At 46.0% G+C, this 21,114-nt stretch overlaps 2 protein-coding genes across 6 annotated transcripts in view; one reads left to right on the top strand and one right to left on the bottom strand.

Annotated features, from left to right (window-relative positions):
- LOC138681605 (protein Mis18-alpha-like) overlaps nt 1-12,001 on the bottom strand; it is a 96,832-nt gene extending 84,831 nt beyond the window's left edge. For all 3 annotated transcript variants that reach the window (XM_069769240.1, XM_069769239.1, XM_069769241.1), the window contains exon 1: nt 11,793-12,001. In XM_069769240.1, coding sequence (XP_069625341.1) covers nt 11,793-11,934 — 142 coding nt within the window. In that variant the 5' untranslated portion in view covers nt 11,935-12,001. The remainder of the gene's footprint in view (nt 1-11,792) is intronic.
- A 27-nt stretch (nt 12,002-12,028) lies between these two features.
- LOC138681604 (protein Mis18-alpha-like) overlaps nt 12,029-21,114 on the top strand; it is a 49,056-nt gene continuing 39,970 nt past the window's right edge. For all 3 annotated transcript variants that reach the window (XR_011321944.1, XM_069769236.1, XM_069769237.1), the window contains exon 1: nt 12,029-12,286. Coding sequence is in view for 2 of the 3 variants with exons in the window: in XM_069769236.1 (XP_069625337.1) it covers nt 12,136-12,286 (151 nt within the window). In the remaining variant the exon portion in view is untranslated. The remainder of the gene's footprint in view (nt 12,287-21,114) is intronic.

The raw sequence follows: 21,114 nt of genomic DNA on the forward strand, positions 1-21,114 counted from the left end.
TCTTTACTACCAAGTGTTCATGTGTCTACCTCGGGGAGCAGCTGAATGACCCGACCTACCATAATATATTTAATAACAAATAATATATAATTAAGCAGACAACATAACTGTCAAGGTTGTCCACAACTATGCCAACTGAGTTCTGCAGCACTCAATAGATCTGCCTATAATCCAGAAATCGTTGAGGTAAGGCATCATCAATGATTCTTCCTTCAATGAGAGAGTTTTCATAACTATTATAATCTCCCTACGGCCATGTGCACACGTTGCGGTTTTTACCGCGGATACGCGGCGTTTTTGACGCTGTGGATCTGCAGCAGTTTTCCATGCGGTCTACAGTACCATGTAAACCTATGGAAAACCAAATCCGCTGTGTACATGCTGCGGAAAAAACGCGCGGAAACGCAGCGTTGTTTTTTTCCGCAGCATGTGAATTCTTGGTGCAGAAACGCTGCAGATCCGCACAATTGACTTGCAATGAGTCGGGCAATTCCGCAGCAAAACCGCAGATATAAAAAAAGATCTGCAGTTTAGCTGTGGTGAAACGCTGCAGATCGGGAGGGGGGAGAGTGTGGGCGGTGCGTGGGCGGAGACTGTGTGCGGGGTCTGTGCGGGCCTGCCGGGGGGGGGGTGTCTGTGTCTGTGTGCAGGCATCGTCCGATGGGACTACAAGTCCCATCGGGCTATGCCTGCTACAGTGACAGTGAGTGACATTAGCCAGTGATGAGACAGTAGTAGTCCCATCATCCGGCTAATGTGTTGAATGTAAAAAAAAACAAACAAAAAAAAAAACCATCAAGCATACATACTACATGCAACATACTACATGCATAAAATACATACAACATACAGTACATATAACAGTACATACTCACCATCACTTGTCACTTTGATCCCCGAAGCCAGTGTCACCTGTAAAAAAAAATATTAAAATAAACAAAGATCATACTCCCTGATCCGCAGAAATCCACGAGTGTTCCACAACTATCTCCCGTGGAGAGCAGCAGCATCAGCTGATGCGGTCGCTCTCTAGGGGCTCCAGGAATACAATGACCGGAGGGAGGTATCCTTCCGCACTGTATTCCTCCGCCACTGCAAAAAGTAGTACCTAGTCTCACTTTTGTCACTGCTGTGTGAGAAAGTTCCCACGCAGAAAATGCCATAAAGTGAGACCAGTGAACTACAGTAACCTCTCAGTGATGCACTGCTGGAGCCATAGTCTCCAGTCAGTGTGTCTCTGGAGGTCCTATAGAGCAGTGACATCACCCGACGTCACTGTTCTATAGGGGAAATCATCGTGGGACTGCGTCGGACAGGGAGTATATGGATTATTTTATGCTTTTGCAGGCGCTGAAGTATGGCAAGTACGGTGAAATTAAGAATACTAAAATACTTTTTCTGGCTGTGTCTTAAATTTTTTTTTAAACTCTTTCACTACTATAGGATTAGTAATGGATAGATGTCTTAAGGTACCGTTACACTCAGCAACTTTGCACAGAGAACGACAACAATTCGTGACGTTGCAGCGTCCTGGATAGCGATCTCGTTGTGTTTGACACGCAGCAGCGATCTGGATCCCGCTGGATCCAGAACTTTATTTCGTCGCCAGGTCGGCGTGTATCGTCATGTTTGACATCAAAAGCAACGACGCCAGCAACGAGCATAGGGCCCCAAGATGTGTGTCAGATCGGTACACTCTGGCTGTTTGACATAGAGCTAACAACCAGCGAGAACGAGAAGTGAGTCGCCGTTACGTCACTGGATCGCTCCTGCATTGTTCTGGAGTTGCTGTGTTTGACGTCTCTACAGCGACCTAAACAGCGACGCTCCAGCGATCTAGTTTAGGTCGGCTCGTTGTCTATATATCGCTGCAGCGTCGCTGAGTGTGATGGTACCTTAATTGATGCCTCTCCATTATTAACCCGGCTTAATGTCACCTTACAATAGCAAGGTGACATTAACCCCTTATTACCCCATATCCCACCGCTACTCGGGAGTGGGAAGAGAGGGGCTAAGTGCCGGAATTGGCGCGTCTTACAGATGCGCCATTTCTGGGGCGGCTGCGGGCTGGTATTTGTAGCTGGGGGGGGGGGGGGGGGGGGTCAACATCCATGGCCCCTCTCTAGGCTATGAATATCAGCCCACAGCTGTCTGCATAGCTTTTCCGGCTATAAAATATAGGGGGACTCCACGTCTTTTTTTTTTTTTTTTGGGGGGGGGGGTGGGGTTTCCCCCTATTTTATTAGCCAGTAAAGGCTACGGGCTGATATTCATAGCCTAGAGAGGTGCCATGGGTATTACCCCATTCCAAGGCTACAAATATTGGCCCCTGGCCGTCGGCTTTCCCCCTCTGGCGCAGAAAATTGCGCAGGAGCCCAAGCCATTTTTTTCCTTTTATTTTGTTTAATTAAACGCTCGTTAAGATACATCGGCCTTGCTATTATATATCTATGGCTATATCGATCTATAGATATATCTATGTATCTATAGATATATATATATATCTATATACATATTTGGCTGCTTTCACACATCAGGTTTTTGTCGTCGGGCACAATCCGGCGAGTTTTGAAAAAAATGGATCCTTTTTTTCCTCATAGAGTTGTATTCGCGCCGGATTGCGCCTGATGGTCACACGTTTCATCCGTTTTTTTGCCTGATCCGTCAGAAAAGCTGTTTCCGGCGGATGGAGAAAACGTACAGAAGAACGTTTTTTCTGTCCGGTGAAAAAACACGCAGCGATGGATCTGGCGAAAAATGTATGAAACTGAGATGTGAAATGAAGAATCCGGCCTCCGAATCAGGTTTTTCATGCACTTTTTCCATTGAAATCATGCACATCTTCCATTCTCTCTCTCTTAAAAAAAAAACAAAAAAAAATAAACGTATTAGTTGCATCAGTTTTTCACTATTTGCAACGGATCAGTTTTTTCAAAAATTCGCCGGATCCTGCCTGATGGATAGATGTAGATAAATATATGGATAGTTAGGCTACTTTTACGCATCTGTTTCCGTCAGGCAGGATCAGGTGAATTTGTGGAAAAACGGATCCGTTGCAAATAGTTAACCCCTTCATGACCCAGCCTATTTTGACCTTAAATACCTTGCCGTTTTTTGCAATTCTGACCAGTGTCCCTTTATGAGGTAATAACTCAGGAACGCTTCAACGGTTCCTAGCGGTTCTGAGATTGTTTTTTCGTGACATATTGGGCTTCATGTTAGTGGTAAATTTAGGTCAATAAATTATGCGTTTATTTGTGATAAAAACGGAAATTTGGCGAAAATTTTGAAAATTTCGCAATTTTCACATTTTGAATTTTTATTCTGTTAAACCAGAGAGATATGTGACACAAAATAGTTAATAAATAACATTTCCCACATGTTTACTTTACATCAGCACAATTTTGGAAACAAAATTTTTTTTTGTTAGGAAGTTATAAGGGTTAAAATTTGACCAGCGATTTCTCATTTTTACAACGAAATTTACAAAACCATTTTTTTTAGGGACCACCTCACATTTGAAGTCAGTTTGAGGGGTCTATATGGCTGAAAATACCCAAAAGTGACACCATTCTAAAAACTGCACCCCTCAAGGTACTCAAAACCACATTCAAGAAGTTTATTAACCCTTCAGGTGCTTCACAGCAGCAGAAGCAACATGGAAGGAAAAAATGAACATTTAACTTTTTAGTCACAAAAATTATCTTTTAGCAACAATTTTTTTATTTTCCCAATGGTAAAAGGAGAAACTGAACCACGAAAGTTGTTGTCCAATTTGTCCTGAGTACGCTGATACCTCATATGTGGGGGTAAACCACTGTTTGGGCGCACGGCAGGGCTTGGAAGGGAAGGAGCGCCATTTGACTTTTTGAATCAAAAATTGGCTCCACTCTTTAGCGGACACCATGTCACGTTTGGAGAGCCCCCGTGTGCCTAAAAATTGGAGCTCCCCCACAAGTGACCCCATTTTGGAAACTAGACGCCCCAAGGAACTTATCTAGATGCATAGTGAGCACTTTGAACCCCCAGGTGCTTCACAAATTGATCCGTAAAAATGAAAAAGTACTTTTTTTTTTTAAAAAAAATTATTTTAGCCTCAATTTTTTCATTTTCACATGGACAACAGGATAAAATGGATCATAAAATTTGTTGGGCAATTTCTCCCGAGTACGCCGATACCTCATATGTGGGGGTAAACCACTGTTTGGGCACTCAGCAGGGTTCGGAAGGGAAGGCGCGCCATTTGACTTTTTGAATGGAAAATTAGCTCCAATTGTTAGCGGACACCATGTCGCGTTTGGAGAGCCCCTGTGTGCCTAAACATTGGAGCTCCCCCACAAGTGACCCCATTTTGGAAACTAGACCCCCCAAGGAACTTATCTAGATGCATATTGAGCACTTTAAACCCCCAGGTGCTTCACAGAAGTTTATAACGCAGAGCCATGAAAATAAAAAATAATTTTTCTTTCCTCAAAAATGATTTTTTAGCCTGGAATTTCCTATTTTGCCAAGGATAATAGGAGAAATTGGACCCCAAATATTGTTGTCCAGTTTGTCCTGAGTACGCTGATACCCCATATGTGGGGGTAAACCACTGTTTGGGCGCACGGCAGGGCTCGGAAGGGATGGCACGCCATTTGGCTTTTTAAATGGAAAATTAGCTCCAATCATTAGCGGACACCATGTCACGTTTGGAGAGCCCCTGTGTGCCTCCAGAAATGACCCCATTATGGAAACTAGACCCCCAAAGGAACTAATCTAGATGTGTGGTGAGCACTTTGAACCCCCAAGTGCTTCATAGAAGTTTATAATGCAGAGCCGTGAAAATAATAAATACGTTTTCTTTCCTCAAAAATAATTATTTAGCCCAGAATTTTTTATTTTCCCAAGGGTTACAGGAGAAATTGGACCCCAAGAGTTGTTGTCCAGTTTCTCCTGAGTACTCTGATACCCCATGTGTGGGGGTAAACCACTGTTTGGGCACACGTCGGGGCTCAGAAGGGAAGTAGTGACTTTTGAAATGCAGACTTTGATGGAATGGTCTGCGGGCGTCACCTTGCGTTTGCAGAGCCCCTGGTGTGCCTAAACAGTAGAAACCCCCCACAAGTGACCCCATTTTGGAAACTAGACCCCCCAAGGAACGTATCTAGATGCATATTGAGCACTTTAAACCCCCAGGTGCTTCACAGAAGTTTATAACGCAGAGCCATGAAAATAAAAAATCATTTTTCTTTCCTCAAAAATGATGTTTTAGCAAGCATTTTTTTAGATTCACAAGGGTAACAGGAGAAATTGGACCCCAGTAATTGTTGCGCAGTTTGTACTGAGTATGCTGGTACCCCATATGTGGGGGTAAACCACTGTTTGGGCACACGTCAGGGCTCGGAAGTGAGGGAGCACCATTTGACTTTTTGAATACGAGATTGGCTGGAATCAATGGTGGTGCCATGTTGCGTTTGGAGACCCCTGATGTGCCTAAACAGTGGTAACCCCTCAATTCTACCTCCAACACTAACCCCAACACACCCCTAACCCTAATCCCAACTGTAGCCATAACCCTAATCACAACCCTAATTCCAACCCTAACCCTAAGGCTATGTGCCCACGTTGCGGATTCGTGTGAGATATTTCCGCATCATTTTTGAAAAATCCGCGGGTAAAAGACACTGCGTTTTACCTGCGGATTTCCAGCATTTTTTGTGCGGATTTCACCTGCGGATTCCTATTGAGGAACAGGTGTAAAATGCTGCGGAATCCGCACAAAGAATTGACATGCTGCGGAAAATACAACGCAGCGTTTCCGCGCGGTATTTTCCGCACCATGGGCACAGCGGATTTGGTTTTTCATATGTTTACATGGTACTGTAAACCTGATGGAACACTGCTGCGAATCCGCAGCGGCCAATCCGCAGCCAAATCCGCACCGTGTGCACATAGCCTAATTCTAAAGGTATGTGCACATGCTGCAGAAAACGCTGCGGATCCGCAGCAGTTTCCCATGAGTTTACAGTTCAATGTAAACCTACGGGAAACAAAAATCGCTGTACACATGCTGCGGAAAAACTGCACGGAAACGCAGCGGTTTACATTCCGCAGCATGTCACTTCTTTGTGCGGATTCCGCAGCGGTTTTACAACTGCTCCAATAGAAAATCGCAATTGTAAAACCGCAGTGAAATGCGCAGAAAAAAAACGCGGTAAATCCGCCATAAATCCGCAGCGGTTTAGCACTGCGGATTTATCAAATCCGCAGAGGACCAGAATACGTGTGCACATACCGAAGCCCTAACCCTAACCCTACCCCTAACCCTATTCTAACATTAGTGGAAAAAAAAAAATTTCTTTATTTTTTTATTGTCCCTACCTATGGGGGTGACAAAGGGGGGGGGTCATTTATTATTTTTTTTATTTTGATCACTGAGATATAATCTATCTCAGTGATCAAGGCAGATTCGGCGGGCGCACTGCGCATGCGCCCGCCATTTTGGAAGATGGCGGCGCCCAGGGAGAAGACGGACGGGACCCCGGCAGGATCGGTAAGTATGATGGGGTGGGAGGGGACCACGGGGGGGGAATCGGAGCGCGGCAGGCGTGGAACGGAGCACGGGGGGCGTGGAACGGAGCACGGGGGGGCTGGAACGGAGCACGGGGGGGGGGTGGATCGGAGTGCAGGGGGGGTGATTGGAGCACGGGGGGAGCGGACAAGAGCACGGGGGGGGAGCGGAGCACAGGACGGAGGGGAGCCGGAGCAGTGTACCGGCCAGATCGGGGGGCTGGGGGGGCGATCGGAGGGGTGGGGTGGGGGCACATTAGTATTTCCAGCCATGGCCGATGATATTGCAGCATCGGCCATGGCTGGATTGTAATATTTCACCAGTTATAATAGGTGAAATATTACAAATCGCTCTGATTGGCAGTTTCACTTTCAACAGCCAATCAGAGCGATCGTAGCCACGAGGTGGTGAAGCCACCCCCCCGGGCTAAACTACCACTCCCCCTGTCCCTGCAGATCGGGTGAAATGGGAGTTAACCCTTTCACCCGATCTGCAGGGACGCGATCTTTCCATGACGCCACATAGGCGTCATGGGTCGGATTGGCACCGACTTTCATGACGCCTACGCGGCGTCATGGGTCGGGAAGGGGTTAAAAACTGATGCAACTGATCCGTTTTTTTGGAGAGAGACAACGGAAAATGTGCATGATTTCAATGGAAAAAATTCATTAAAAAAACGGATTCGGAGGCCGGATTCATCATTTCACATTTAATACATTTTTTGCCGGATCCGTCGCTGCACGTTTTTTCAGCGGACAGAAAAAAACTTTCCTCTGTATGTTATCTCCATCCGGCGGAAAGTTTTTATTTTACGGATCCAGCAAAAAACGGATGAAACATGTGGCCATCTGGCGCAATCCGGTCGCTAAGGCTTCTTTCACACTTGCGTCGGTACGGGTCCGTCAAAAAGCGTCGGCGCGACGTACCGACGCACGTTGTGAAAATTTGGCACGACGTGGCCAGTGGATGCAGTTTTTCAATGCATCCACTGCCCATTCTGAAGTCCAGGGAGGGGGGGCTGAGTTCCGGCGGCGCATGCGTGGTAGGAAATGACAGACGCGACATACGAAAAAACGTTCCCTTGAACGTTTTTTCGTGCCGACGGTCCGCCAAAACAAGGACGCATCCAGTGCACGACGTATGACCATACGTCGCGATCCGTCAGCATTACAAGTCTATGGGCAAAAAACGCATCCTGCGGGCACATTTGCAGGATCCGTTTTTTCTTTAAAACGACGCATTGCGAAGGAGACCAAAAGACGCAAGTGTGAAAGAATCCTAATACAACTGAGAAAAAGCGGATCCGGCAAAAAAAAAAACATCCGTTTTTTTTTTTCAAAACTCGCCGGATTGTGCTTGACGGCAAAAACCTGATGTGTGTGAAAGTAGCCTAACTATCCATGTATCTATCTATCTCATTCCTTCTATGTATGTGTCTGTGTGTAATGGAATGTGGGTTGGACAAATGTAAAAGAGGAGGTTGGACAAGACATGACAAACCTTTTTTTTTTGTTTAATAATATATCTTTATTTAGCTTTCAAAAACGCATACAAAACTGCATAAAAAAACGCATCAAAACCGTGCAAAAACCGCACCAAAAAACGCACCTGCGTATACTGCCAAGACCTGTGGATTTAGTACAGAAAAATCCGCAGGCAAATCTGCAACGTGTGCACATACCCTAAAGCCTTAAGGGCCCATTGACAACTGAAAGGAAAGACCCAAACTGAAAGCTTGATTACTCATTTTATGCTGAGAATTCAAGAAATTTCATGTGCACTGGAACATGATCATACCCATCTTTTAACTCCTAAACTACTATATAGCAATCTAGAACCAGTTTAATAGCCAATCTTATAGACTGCATTTTAAATGACCTAACTCAGGAATCTGTACAGCCCCTTCAGGTTAAGGTACCTTCACACTCAGCGACGCTGCAGCGATACCGACAACGATGTCGATCGCTGCAGCGTCGCTGTTTGGTCGCTGGAGAGCTGTCACACAGACCGCTCTCCAGCGACCAACGATGCCGGTAACCAGGGTAAACATCGGGTTACTAAGCGCAGGGTCGCGCTTAGTAACCCGATATTTACCCTGGTTACCATCGTAAAAGTGAAAAAAACAAACACTACATACTTACCTTCAGCTAAATACATATACCACTGATGCATATCAATACAACTTATTCAAAGGGATACACCCTATAATGGACATAAGGAATAACAGGGTAAAACTCCTATCCAAGATTAATCCTACATAGAAACTATGGAGTGTCTAGAAACCCAAACAGAGTACCAAGCTAAAAAAGCGTAACAAATTTTATTAGAGATCATATAAAATGACAGACATAACATACAAGGGACACGTATAGTACATGTACGGCGGACCACAATCACTGCAACTAACACCTAGGGCATAGAGAGGGCAATAGCAACAATGGCATATGGGAGCATATGAATCCATCGAGTATCCATAAATAAAGTGCATAATGCTATTAATGAATATGCAAATCCCCCATACCGCCATATATGTTAATACTAGTTCAGCCTAATAATAGATAATAATAATAGAGCCTTGCCAGTCTTACCCAGAAACAGATGTGATGGTGCCAGTGTGTGTCCGGGCCGCCGGTCCTGCGCTTAGTAACCCGATGTTTACCCTGGTTACCAGTGAAGACATGTGTGTGTGTGACGCCGATTCAGCGATGTCTGCAGGGAGTCCAGCGACGAAATAAAGTTCAACGACATCACAGCAGGATCCTGATCGCTGCTGCGTGTCAAACACAAAGATATCGCTAGCCAGGACGCTGCAACATCACGGATCGCTAGCGATATCGTTGTGAAGTTGTTTAGTGTTATGGTACCTTTAGGTTGTAGCAAACCCAGGTCTTGATTAGGGCACTTGGAGAACTCTGCACATGAACAGGCTAGGTGTTCACCTTAAGGTACCGTCACACTAAGCGACGCTGCAGCGATACCGACAACGATGTTGATCGCTGCAGCGTCGCTGGAGAGCTGTCACACAGACAGCTCTCCAGCGACCAACGATCCCGAGTAACCATGGTAAACATCGGGTTACTAAGCGCAGGGCCGCGCTTAGTAACCCGATGTTTACCATGGTTACCAGCGTAAACGTTAAAAAAACAAACACTACATACTTACCTTCCGTGTCTGTCCTCCGGCGCTCTGCTTTCCTCTGCACTGTCAGCGCCAGTCAGCCGGAAAGCAGAGCGGTGACATCACCGCTGTGCTTTCTGGCTGGCCGGCACTGACACAGGATGCAGGAGGAGTGCAGAGAAGCAGAGCGCCGGGGACAGACAGCTGAAGGTAAGTATGTAGTGTTTGTTTTTTTAACGTTTACGCTGGTAACCATGGTAAACATCGGGTTACTAAGTGCGGCCCTGCGCTTAGTAAACCGATGTTTACCCTGGTTACCAGTGAAGACATCGCTGGATCGGCGTCACACACGCCGATCCAGCGATGTCAGCGGGAGATCCAGCGACGAAATAAAGTTCTGGACTTTCCTCAGCGACCAACGATCTCCCAGCATGGGCCTGATCGTTGGTCGCTGTCACACATAACGATTTCCTTAACGATATCGTTGCTACGTCACAAAAAGCAACGATATCGTTATGTGTGAAGGTACCTTTAGACTGCTGGAAAGCAGAGCAGACCGGATGTGTCTTGGAACTCAACGGAGACATTAGAGAGACTCCACCTGAGCCTGCACAGGGCGGTGTGCAGAGAACCGTACGTATCAGTAGTTGCCCATGCATGTGTCGTGACTGTCACACAGCTGCAACATGCAGCTGCGGAGCCGAACAATTGATTAGCCGGCGCGATCCAGAAAGGCAGGTTCCCTCTGCGGCTTACTCGACAAGCGCTATAGCTTGCTGAATAAGCCCTGACCCAATCAAATTCGCTCATCTCTACTCACGACCCTCTCTGCCCCACTGGCTGGCCTTACTATTGCTTCTTCTGCTACTCGTGTAACTGACTGTTGTTCTTCCATCGTATATAGGAAGGAGAGCCGGAGTCAAAGTGCTCTTTCTGCGGTCAGACCCCATTTAAAATGGGGAACCTGCGTAACTTCCCGACTGCGAAAACGTTATACAGGACACATGACCACCAGGCAACCATAAAGTAACAGTGGTGCTGCCACTTGCGCATGTCTGATGGAACAGGTTCCTTTGGACCCACCAGAGAGCTTCCAGGTCCCTGGCTGCAGAAGAATGTGCCCGGCCAGAAACCGACCGGCCCAGTTCTGGGAATAATCTCTTTCTTCTGCTTCTGTTTTAACAGGGTTCACTCCTCAAGGACAGGAAACCAACTGAAGTGGTGAAGAGGTGCCACCCTTTCATTTTGGGATAAAGGGGATAGTGGGCAATGTGGATGTATGAGATATTGTCATATTGGCACAACAGATGGGGCGAGGAGAGGGGGATGCACTGGCACAACGGACGGGGCGTGGAGAGGGGGAAATGCAGGGTACAGAGGAACACATGCACAACAGACAGGGTGAGAAGAGGGGACAATGCAGGGTACGGGGGACACTGGCACAAAAGACGGGGAGAGGAGAGGGGGCACACTAACAGACAGGATGAGGAGAGGGGGCAATGCAGGGTACGGGGGACACTGGCACAACAGACAAGGCGAGGAGAGGGGGCAATGCAGGGTACGGGGGACACTGGCACAACAGACGGGGCGAGGAGAGGGAGCACACTGACAACAGACAGGGTGAGGAAAGGGGGCAATGCAGGGTACGGGGGACACTGGCACAAAAGACGGGGAGAGGAGAGGGGGCACACTAACAGACAGGATGAGGAGAGGGGGCAATGCAGGGTACGGGGGACACTGGCACAAAAGACGGGGAGAGGAGAGGGGGCACACTAACAGACAGGATGAGGAGAGGGGGCAATGCAGGGTACGGGGGACACTGGCACAAAAGACGGGGAGAGGAGAGGGGGCACACTAACAGACAGGATGAGGAGAGGGGGCAATGCAGGGTACGGGGGACACTGGCACAACAGACGGGGCGAGGAGAGAGAGCACACTGACAACAGACAGGTTGAGGAGAGGGGGCAATGCAGGGTACGGGGGACACTGGCACAACAGACAGGGCGAGGAGAGGGGGCAATGCAGGGTTATGAACACTGCCGGAGGGCTCAGCGCACTGATACTTATGGCTACTGAGCCGCCTGTCAGTCAGGGCGCCGCCCGGTCACACACTCTCCATTACCGCTCAGCAAAATGAGGTTTTCTTCCTCGTTATTGTCCTGCTGGTCTCCCGAGTCACCCAAAGGCAAGTGACAGCTGGCGCACATGAACAGCACGTGGTCCTCCGCCTCCGCACTGCTGGCTTCGCTCGATGACTCCGCCATATCTGCTGGAGGATCTGCGGGACGTAAATTCAGAGAGCGCGGACAATCTGCAGTTGGTTCAGTGAGGGATGATGTCACCGGAAGGGGCGGGGCCTACACCTCCGTGCACACAGTGCAGACTGCAGAGCTGCTGTAGGAAGCAGTGCAGTCAGTGTTCAGTGTCGGCTGCCGCCTCAGCAGTTGGGACAGAGCGCTGCAGCCATGGCCGGGACAAGCACCTACCAAGTGGCCATGTTTCAGCTTGATAACAGCCTGAAGACGTTGTACGTCTGTAAGCAGTGCCGCCTGCCGATAGGAGACTCAGGCGACTGTATAGATGTGTTTTGTGGCGGAAACTTGGTCTATCTGAAAGGTAGGAGCCCTCGAGCTCACCGCGAGAACTGCAGTGGACACAATGGAAGACATTTTTACACTGGTTCGCATGCGTAGTAAGCTGCGTTCCGGCACTTAATATGCATGTGACTAGAAAGATAATTTGGTTTTACCGCATCTAATGATAGTGAATGGGTAATTTACAGAGCGTCTCCCCTACATAACTTGACATGCTGCGGTCTGGAAAGACACGCCGCATGTCCGTCTCCACAGGGAAGTCGGAGGCGTCTCAGTACGCATAGTGGAGATCCCATTCACTATGCTGTAACGTGGCCGCTGAGGGTGTAGACAGGGTCCAACTCGCTGCGTTTACTGACCACGGGAACATACCCTTATTCTGAAGCCTGTTTTCACTTTCATGACCAGGCCAAATTCTACAATTATGTTGTAGTAACTCTGGAACTTTTCAATGGATCCCACTAATTGTCAGATGTTATTTGTCATGACATATTCTACTTTACTATAGTGGAAAATTTTCTTTGATATGACTTGTTTATTTCTGAAAATAACAAACAGAAATTAGTCAATTTATTGATTTTCAAACTTCTAATTTTTTTGCCTTTAAATCAGAGTTCTGTCATACAAAATAGTTAATAAATAACATTTCCCACATGTCTACTTTACATCAGCACTTTTTTCTGTTAGAAAGGGTTAGTCGACCAGCAATTTCTCATTTTTCCAACAAAATAGTTTTTGTTTTTGTTTTTTTATGGACCATATCACATTTAGGCTGGGGTCACACACAATGTATAAGAAATCTGTCTGATTTTGTCTGCTGAGAATCGCACAAATGTTCTCCGTATGGTGATCCGTATCTCATTCGTGTGCAATGCTAAGATTATTATTATAGTGCCATTTATTCCATGGCGCTTTACATGTGAGGAATACATAATAAAAACAAGTACAATAATTGTAAACAATGGGGAGAGAGGACCCTGCCCGCGAGGGCTCACAATCTAAAAGGGATGGGTGAGGATACAGTAGGTGAGGATAGAGCTGGTCGTGCAGTGGTTTGGTCGATCGGTGGTTACTGCAGGTTGTAGGCTTGCCGGAATAGGTAGGTCTTCAGGTTCTTTTTGAAGGTTTCGATGGTAGGTGAGATTCTGATATGTTGTGGTAGAGAGCTCCAGAGTAGGGGTGATGCGCGAGAGAAATCTTGTATGCGATTGTAGGAAGAGGAGATAAGAGGGAGAGGATCGGAGGTTGTGTGCAGGAAAGTACCGGGAGACGAGGTCACAGATGTATGGAGGAGACAGGTTGTGGATGGCTTTGTTTATCATGGTTAGGCTTTTGTACTGGAATCGCTGGGTAATGGGGAGCCAGTGAAGGGATTGACAGAGGGAAGAGGTCGGGGAATAGCGGGGGGGGCAGGTGGATTAGTCAGGCAGCAGAGTTTAGAACAGATTGGAGGGGTGCAAGAGTGTTGGAGGGGAGGCCACAGAGCAGGAGGTTACAGTAGTCGAGGCGGGAGATGATGAGGGCATGGACTAGGGTTTTTGCAGATTCTTGGTTTAGGAATGTACGGATCCGTGAAATATTTTTGAGTTGAAGGTGGCAGGAAGTGGAAAGGGCTTGGATATTCGGTTTGAAGGAGAGATCCGTGTCAAGGATTACCCCGAGACAGTGAGCTTGTGGGACTGGGGAGAGTGGGCAGCCGTTTAGTGTAATGGATAGGTTCGTTGGGGGAGTCGCGTGAGATGGGGGAAAGACAATGAACTCTGTTTTGTCCATGTTAAGTTTTAGAAATCTAGCGGAGAAGGATGAAATAGCGGATAGACATTGAGGGATTCTGGTTAGTAGGGTGGTGATATCTGGTCCAGAGATGTAGATCTGTGTGTCATCAGCATAGAGATGATACTGAAAACCGTGAGATTCTATGAGCTGTCCCAGGCCAAAGTGTAAATGGAGAAGAGCAGTGGCCCTAGAACTGAGAAAGAAGAAATATAAGCCAGCTCACCCGTGATGCATAAACCAATCTTCGGGAGCACGGACCCGCTGTGTCCAGGCGTATAAAGTCCAAGAAAGAAGAGAATGTGCAGCTCCACCGAATCCGTTAAAAAGAGTTTTCTTTATTCACAAACATAGAGGATACAGACTTCAGCACGAACCATATGGGTAGGAATCTCAACGTGTTTCTGGAGACTAAGCTCCCTTAATCATGACAGAAAAGTTAACAGAAAAGTGTGAAACAACTGAAATTATGTCTTATATTCTCGGTTCTTCAAAGTAGCCACCTTTTGCTTTGATGACTGCTTTGCACACTCTTGGCATTCCGTTGATGAGCTTCAAGAGGTAGTCACCAGAAATGGTCTTCCAACAACCTTGAAGGAGTTCCGAGAGATGCCTAGCACTTGTTGGCCCTTTTGCCTTCACTCTGCGGTCTATCTCACCCCAAACCATCTCGATTGGGTTCAGGTCTGGTGACTGTGGAGGCCAGGTCATCTGGCGTAGCTCCCCATCACTCTCCTTCTTGGTCAAATAGCCCTTACACAGCCTGGAGGTGTGTTTGGGGTCATTGTCCTGTTGAAAAATAAATGATGGTCCATCTAAACGCAAACCGGATGGAATAGCATGCCACTGCAAGATGCTGTGGTAGCCATGCTTGTTCAGTAAGCCTTCAATTTTGAATAAATCCCCAACAGTGTCACCAGCAAAGCCCCCCCACACCATCACACCACCTCCTCCATGCTTCACAGTGGGAACCAGGCATGTAGAGTCCATCCGTTCACCTTTTCTGCGTCGCACAAAGACACGGTGGTTGGAACCAAATATCTCAAATTTGGTCTCCTCAGACCAAAGCACAGATTTCCACTGGTATAATGTCTATTCCTTGTGTTCTTTAGCCCAAACAAGTCTCTTCTGCTTGTTGCCTGTCCTTAGCAGTGGTTTCCTAGCAGCTGTTTTACCATGAAGGCCTGCTGCACAAAGTCTCCTCTTAACAGTTGTTGTAGAGATGTGTCTGCTGCTAGAACTCTGTGTGGCATTGACCTGGTCTCTAATCTGAGCTGCTGTTAACCTGAGATTTGAGGCTGGTGACTTGGATAAATTTATCCTCAGAAGCCGAGGTGGCTCTTGGTCTTCCTTTCCTGGGGCGGTCCTCATGTGAGCCAGTTTCTTTGTAGCGTTTGATGGGTTTTGCAACTGCACTTGGGGACACTTTCAAAGTTTTCCCAATTTTTTGGAATGACTGACCTTCATTTCTTAAAGTAATGATGGCCACTCATTTTTCTTCTTAGCTGCTTTTTTCTTGCCATAATACAAATTCTAACAGCCTATTCAGTAGGACTATCAGCTGTGTATCTACCAGACTTCTGCACAACACAACTGATGGTCCCAACACCATTTATAAGGCAAGAAATCCCACTTATTAAACCTGACAGGGCACATCTGTGAAGTGAAAACCATTCCCGGTGACTACCTCTTGAAGCTCATCAAGAGAATGCCAAGAGTGTGCAAAACAGTCATCAAAGCAAAAGGTGGCTACTTTGAAGAACCTAGAATATAAGACATAATTTCAGTTGTTTCACACTTTTTTGTTAAGTATATAATTCCACATGTGTTAATTCATAGTTTTGATGCCTTCAGTGTTAATGTACAATTTTCATAGTCATGAAAATACAGAAAAATCTTTAAATGAGGTGTGTCCAAACTTTTGGTATGTACTGTAGATGGGGACCGACAGGTCTTCCATGACACCCAACCAGGAGTGTTTACATTTTAAAAAATGAGGGCCTGAAACCACCAAAGTGGAATAACTGTCACGAGAATATAAATAGTATAATTGGGACAGAGACGTCTTCCACTACAGCTAACACAGCACATGTAGACTAACCATGACTGTTCACATTTCCACAAATTTGTGTTAATAGGAGCCACTGCAGGCACAGAAGCCACACTAAAGATATCACAGAGTGCAGTTACATGACATTCATGCATCACACTAAAAAATGCAATATCACCTAGTCTGTACAGTCTGCGATCAGGGTGCAAAAGTCCTTGGAGAACCATGACTTGTTCATCTTGATGAAAGTTAGGCAGTCTACACTTTCAGGGGACAGCTGGCTGCTCTTATCCGTCAGGACACCACCAGCAGCACTGAAGACATGTTCTGAGAGAACACTGGCTGCTGGGCAGCCTCCAATGCGAGTGTGGTGAGCTCAGGACACTCATCCATTTTGGAAGACCAAAATGTGAAAGGGTCCAAACCCTCCCTAATGGTATTGATATTCAGTTTTAGATACTCCTGCACCATCCTCTCCATTTGTTCACCAAGTGTAAGACTTGAACTCTGTTGTGCTGATGCATGAGTTGGTCTAAAATAGGTGTCAAAAGGACTCACAGAAATTGATTCTTCCACCGCTGCTGCTAATGTTTTGGCATTGACGAATTCCTGCCGGAAGTTGGAAGTCTAGAGCTGTGATGCAAACTGTGTGCTTCAATCCTGTCTTGGGGAAAATCTCTCTTAAGGTTGTGTAAAAGCGTGTTTTGATACTCCAGCATTCGTGGGTCCCTTTCCAGGGTGGGAATCATCTGGCAAAATTTGGTTTTATAACGTGGATCTAGCAGAGTGGGAACCCAGTAGTCAGCAGTATTCCTAATCATAACTATACGGGGATCATGTTGCAGATAGTGCAGCAGAAAGGCACTCATATGTTGGGCTCTACCATGAGGTCCAAACCCATGCTGTGTTGGTGGCTGAGTAACAATGAGGCTCATTTCCTCCTTCCCCTCCTGCCAATCACAAACTGAGAGGGGAGCAGTATCCTCTTCATCTGACAGTTGCTTGCCCGTCAACTCTTCCTCTTCCATTTGTTCCTCGTATCTTGCACCTTCGATAAGTTTGTCTATCATCAGCCCCCTTCAATCACAGTAATCCACCCTCCTTTTTCACCCACCTGTGACGACAGTCTTGAACTTACAGACACTGTTATTCATTCCGCTTTCTCGTCTGCTTCCTCCTCTTCGTCTAGGACCACCATCTCCAGCATATAGATGCTGTTCCAGAATATAGATGACCGGAATAGGGATTCTGATGACGGCGTTGTCAGTGCTAACCATCTTAGTAGCCATTTCAAAACTGTGCAGGAGGGTGCAGATGTCCTTAATTTGAGCACTCTCTGCATGTGATAGGCGCCTCATCCGTACTACGTTGGCCCAGGCTGTACGACAAGACATACTGCATCAGAGCTCGTTGCTGCTGCCACAGTCGCTACAACATGTGCAGAGTGGAATTCCACAGTGTCGACATATCGCATATCAACCTGTTAACTGGCATAGACATAGACCTCTGTATTGATGCAAGTCGATGACCTGAGGGGTGTGAACGGCAGAAATGAGCACACAGCTTACGTGCTTTCTGGAGCAGCTCATCTAGGCCAGGATAGTGACGGTGAAATCGCTGTACCACCAGGTTGGGGACGTGAGCCATGCAAGGCGCGTGTGTGAGCTTTCCTCGCCGTAGGGCCCAGGGCTGTGGAGTCGGTAAGCCAAACCTCTGACTCCTCAATTTCCATGACTCTGACTCCACAGCCCTGGTAGGGCCGCCACCAAGTTTGCACCGTTATCGGACACGGCCTTCCATGGATGCAGGTTCAGCGGAGACGGTCATTGATGAAACTCAGCCTGGAGAGCTTTCAACAACTCTTCAGCTGTATGACTGCGATCTCCAAGGCATATCAATTTTAATACTGCCTCATTGCGTTGAGCCCTGGCTACGCAGTATGGAGGTAGTGGGGATTTGCTCTTCACTGTTGGATCACATGTCTTAAGGCAGAGGTTGAGGGCACAGGTGGAGGCCGTAGAGAAGGCAGAAGCAGTGGAGGATGTGTTAAATGTAGAGGTTTGTTCTGCAAGCCTTGGAGATTGCAAGATTTGTGGGTCAGCACCTGTCCCCACAGCCACCAGAGTCACCCATTGCCCAGTCAGTGAGATGTAACGCCCTTGGCCATGCTTACTTGTCCAAGTGTCTGTGGTGAAATGCACCCTGGCAGAGAGTTGGGACGCAGGGGGAATCAAAGGGAATTTGGGTGCCACCTCTGTGGACTGTTGTGGGTGTGACGTTGAGGTGGGGGAAAAGGAGGAGAGGCCAATTAAAGCTGTGCTTGCCATTTCACTCAAGTGCATGCTCTTTCTGGGCATCATCAACAAGGCATATCGCCGTGCTTCTGCCAAAGAAAGGTAGAGGAGTATCCTGTCCAGTAACAGTTGTCAGATGTCTTTGCATAGGATGTGATGTTGCTTCATTAGTGCTTTCACAAACGAGCTACCCCACGTACACCTTGAACACCAAGCCTAATTCCCCTTCCACCACGGCCTTGCTTTTTCCCAGTCATGTTACTCAGTGTGGTAGGGGCACAGTATTAGCAACGAAAAAAATTGATTTTCAACTCTGCACCACCTCTGCAAACAGCTGAATTTCAGCGACTGTAAATTCCAAGTTGAAATATGGCAGGCTGTATCGTGTTGGTCACAGAAAAAAATAGAGTGTGGATGAGGCCTGTATGACAGAGATGCTACAAACAATTTGAAAGTCATGTCCCCTACTGTATGTATGACACTAGGAACAGAAGATTTTTTTGTGGCCTCTGGATCAGGCCTCTGCAGCTTAATTTCAATCCAACAAAATGACAGTGTGGTACGGTGGGTTGTCTAACTTCTTGCAACTGAAAAATTATAATTTTTTTAATGTGCCTTAGGTCTGCAGACAGGTTCATATCACCTTTCAAAAAACCTGATCTGCACATCCAAACATAGACTGAGTGTGAACAGGTGCTGAACCCAGAGTCGCCAACTCGTATATAGTTAAATAAATAGGGCAGCACACTGCAGCGCCAAAACATGCAAACTTGAAAAAACGAAATTTGAACTGCATTACTGCACTAGAAATATGAAAAATGAGAGAATTTGAGTCCAAGAAGAGGTTTCACATGTACCCATTCAGATGGAGACGTTTATTCTCAGTGAGGTAGGTCAAACGTAGGACCTCGTATAAGAGAGATGCCTTAACGTGGCTACGAGGTACACATAAAATTGGCCATTTTTGTGCGCTAAAAGCTCTCATTTTTCATATTTCTAGTGCAGTAATGCAGTTCAAATTTCGTTTTTTCAAGTTTGCATGTTTTGGCGCTGCAGTGTGCTGCCCTATTTATTTAACTAGGTTCATATCACCGCCACAAAATGACAATGTGGGATACAGCAGGCTGTTTCACATTTAGCTAGTGAAAAATATTATTATTATTATTATCTATTTATATAGGACCATTGATTCCATGGTGCTGTACATAAGTGGGTTACATACAAGTTACAGATATCACTTACAGTAAACAAACTAACAATTACAGACTGATACAGAGGAGCGAGGACCCTGCCCTTGCAGGCTTACATTCTACAGGGTTAGATTGCTATACTTGTGTATGGAGCACATTAGAAGCCGTGTGCAACACACTTGTAGGACCTTTATTTTGCTGGCTTTGTCTGTGGACCTCAGTAATGGACAAAAAAAAATGTTGTTAGGTAAACTTAACTGCCACACTAGACACTAGCTAGCTACACTATCTGACTGATAAACAACCTCCTATAACTAGCTAAAATCTGGGTGCTAACAGTGTCAGGAGCAGCCTTCCTGCGCTATTAGTGTCATAATGGCGCTAAAACAAGATGTCCGCTATTTATATGGAGAGGGACATGTGATTTCAGCAGCCAATGACTCAAGCTGTTGTGTCAGGACATTGTGGGTGTTTCCTACACCCTGATTGGCTAGCCGTAATGTGCACACACAAAGTTAGGGGGGGAAAAGACTGTTAACAAGAAAGCCGAACTTCTTCTGAGCTCTACAAACCCCCTCCCTTTATCAAACACGTGTCAAATGCTCATGATACACCACCATTATCGTTGCTTAAGTGCTGAAAATACTTACATTTTCCTGCGGTTTTACAGAATGTTACCATTTTTTTAATCTGATTTTATAAAATTTTGCTCATGTTTCCGATCACGAATCCGAATGTGCCATATTCGTGCCAAATTTGTTTGGCGATTGTTTTACAAACAAATTCGCTCATCACTAGTCCTATTCACCATGAATAAGGATACATTGTGTACGTTGGGTGAAGACTTTTCTTAATTATAATTAAAAACATTAACCCCTTTACCCCCAAGGGTGGTTTGCACATTAATGACCGGGCCAATTTTTACAATTCTGACCACTGTCCCTTTATGAGGTTATAACTCTGGAACGCTTCAACGGATCCCAGTGATTCTGACATTGTTTTCTCATGACATATTGTACTTCATGACAATGGTAAAAATTCTTTGATAGTACCTGCGTTTATTTGTGAAAAAAACGGAAATTTGGCGAAAATTATGAAAATTTCGCAATTTTCCAACTTTGAATTTTTATGCAATTAAATCACAGAGATATGTCACACAAAATACTTAATAAGTCACATTTCCCACATGTCTACTTTACATCAGCACAATTTTGGAACCAAAATTTTTTTTTGTTAGGGAGTTATAAGGGTTAAAAGTTGACCAGCAATTTCTCATTTCTACAACACCATTTTTTTTAGGGACCACATCTCATTTGAAGTCATTTTGAGGGGTCTATATGATAGAAAATACCCAAGTGTGACACCATTCTAAAAACTACACCCCTCAAGGTGCTCAAAACCATATTCAAGAAGTTTATTAACCCTTCTGGTGCTTCACAGGAATTTTTTGAATGTTTAAATAAAAATGAACATTTAACTTTTTTCACAAAAAATTTAATTCAGCTCCAATTTGTTTTATTTTACCAAGGGTAACAGGAGAAAA

Source organism: Ranitomeya imitator, chromosome 5 (genome assembly GCF_032444005.1).
Source record: "Ranitomeya imitator isolate aRanImi1 chromosome 5, aRanImi1.pri, whole genome shotgun sequence".
Taxonomy (NCBI): Eukaryota; Metazoa; Chordata; class Amphibia; order Anura; family Dendrobatidae; genus Ranitomeya; species Ranitomeya imitator.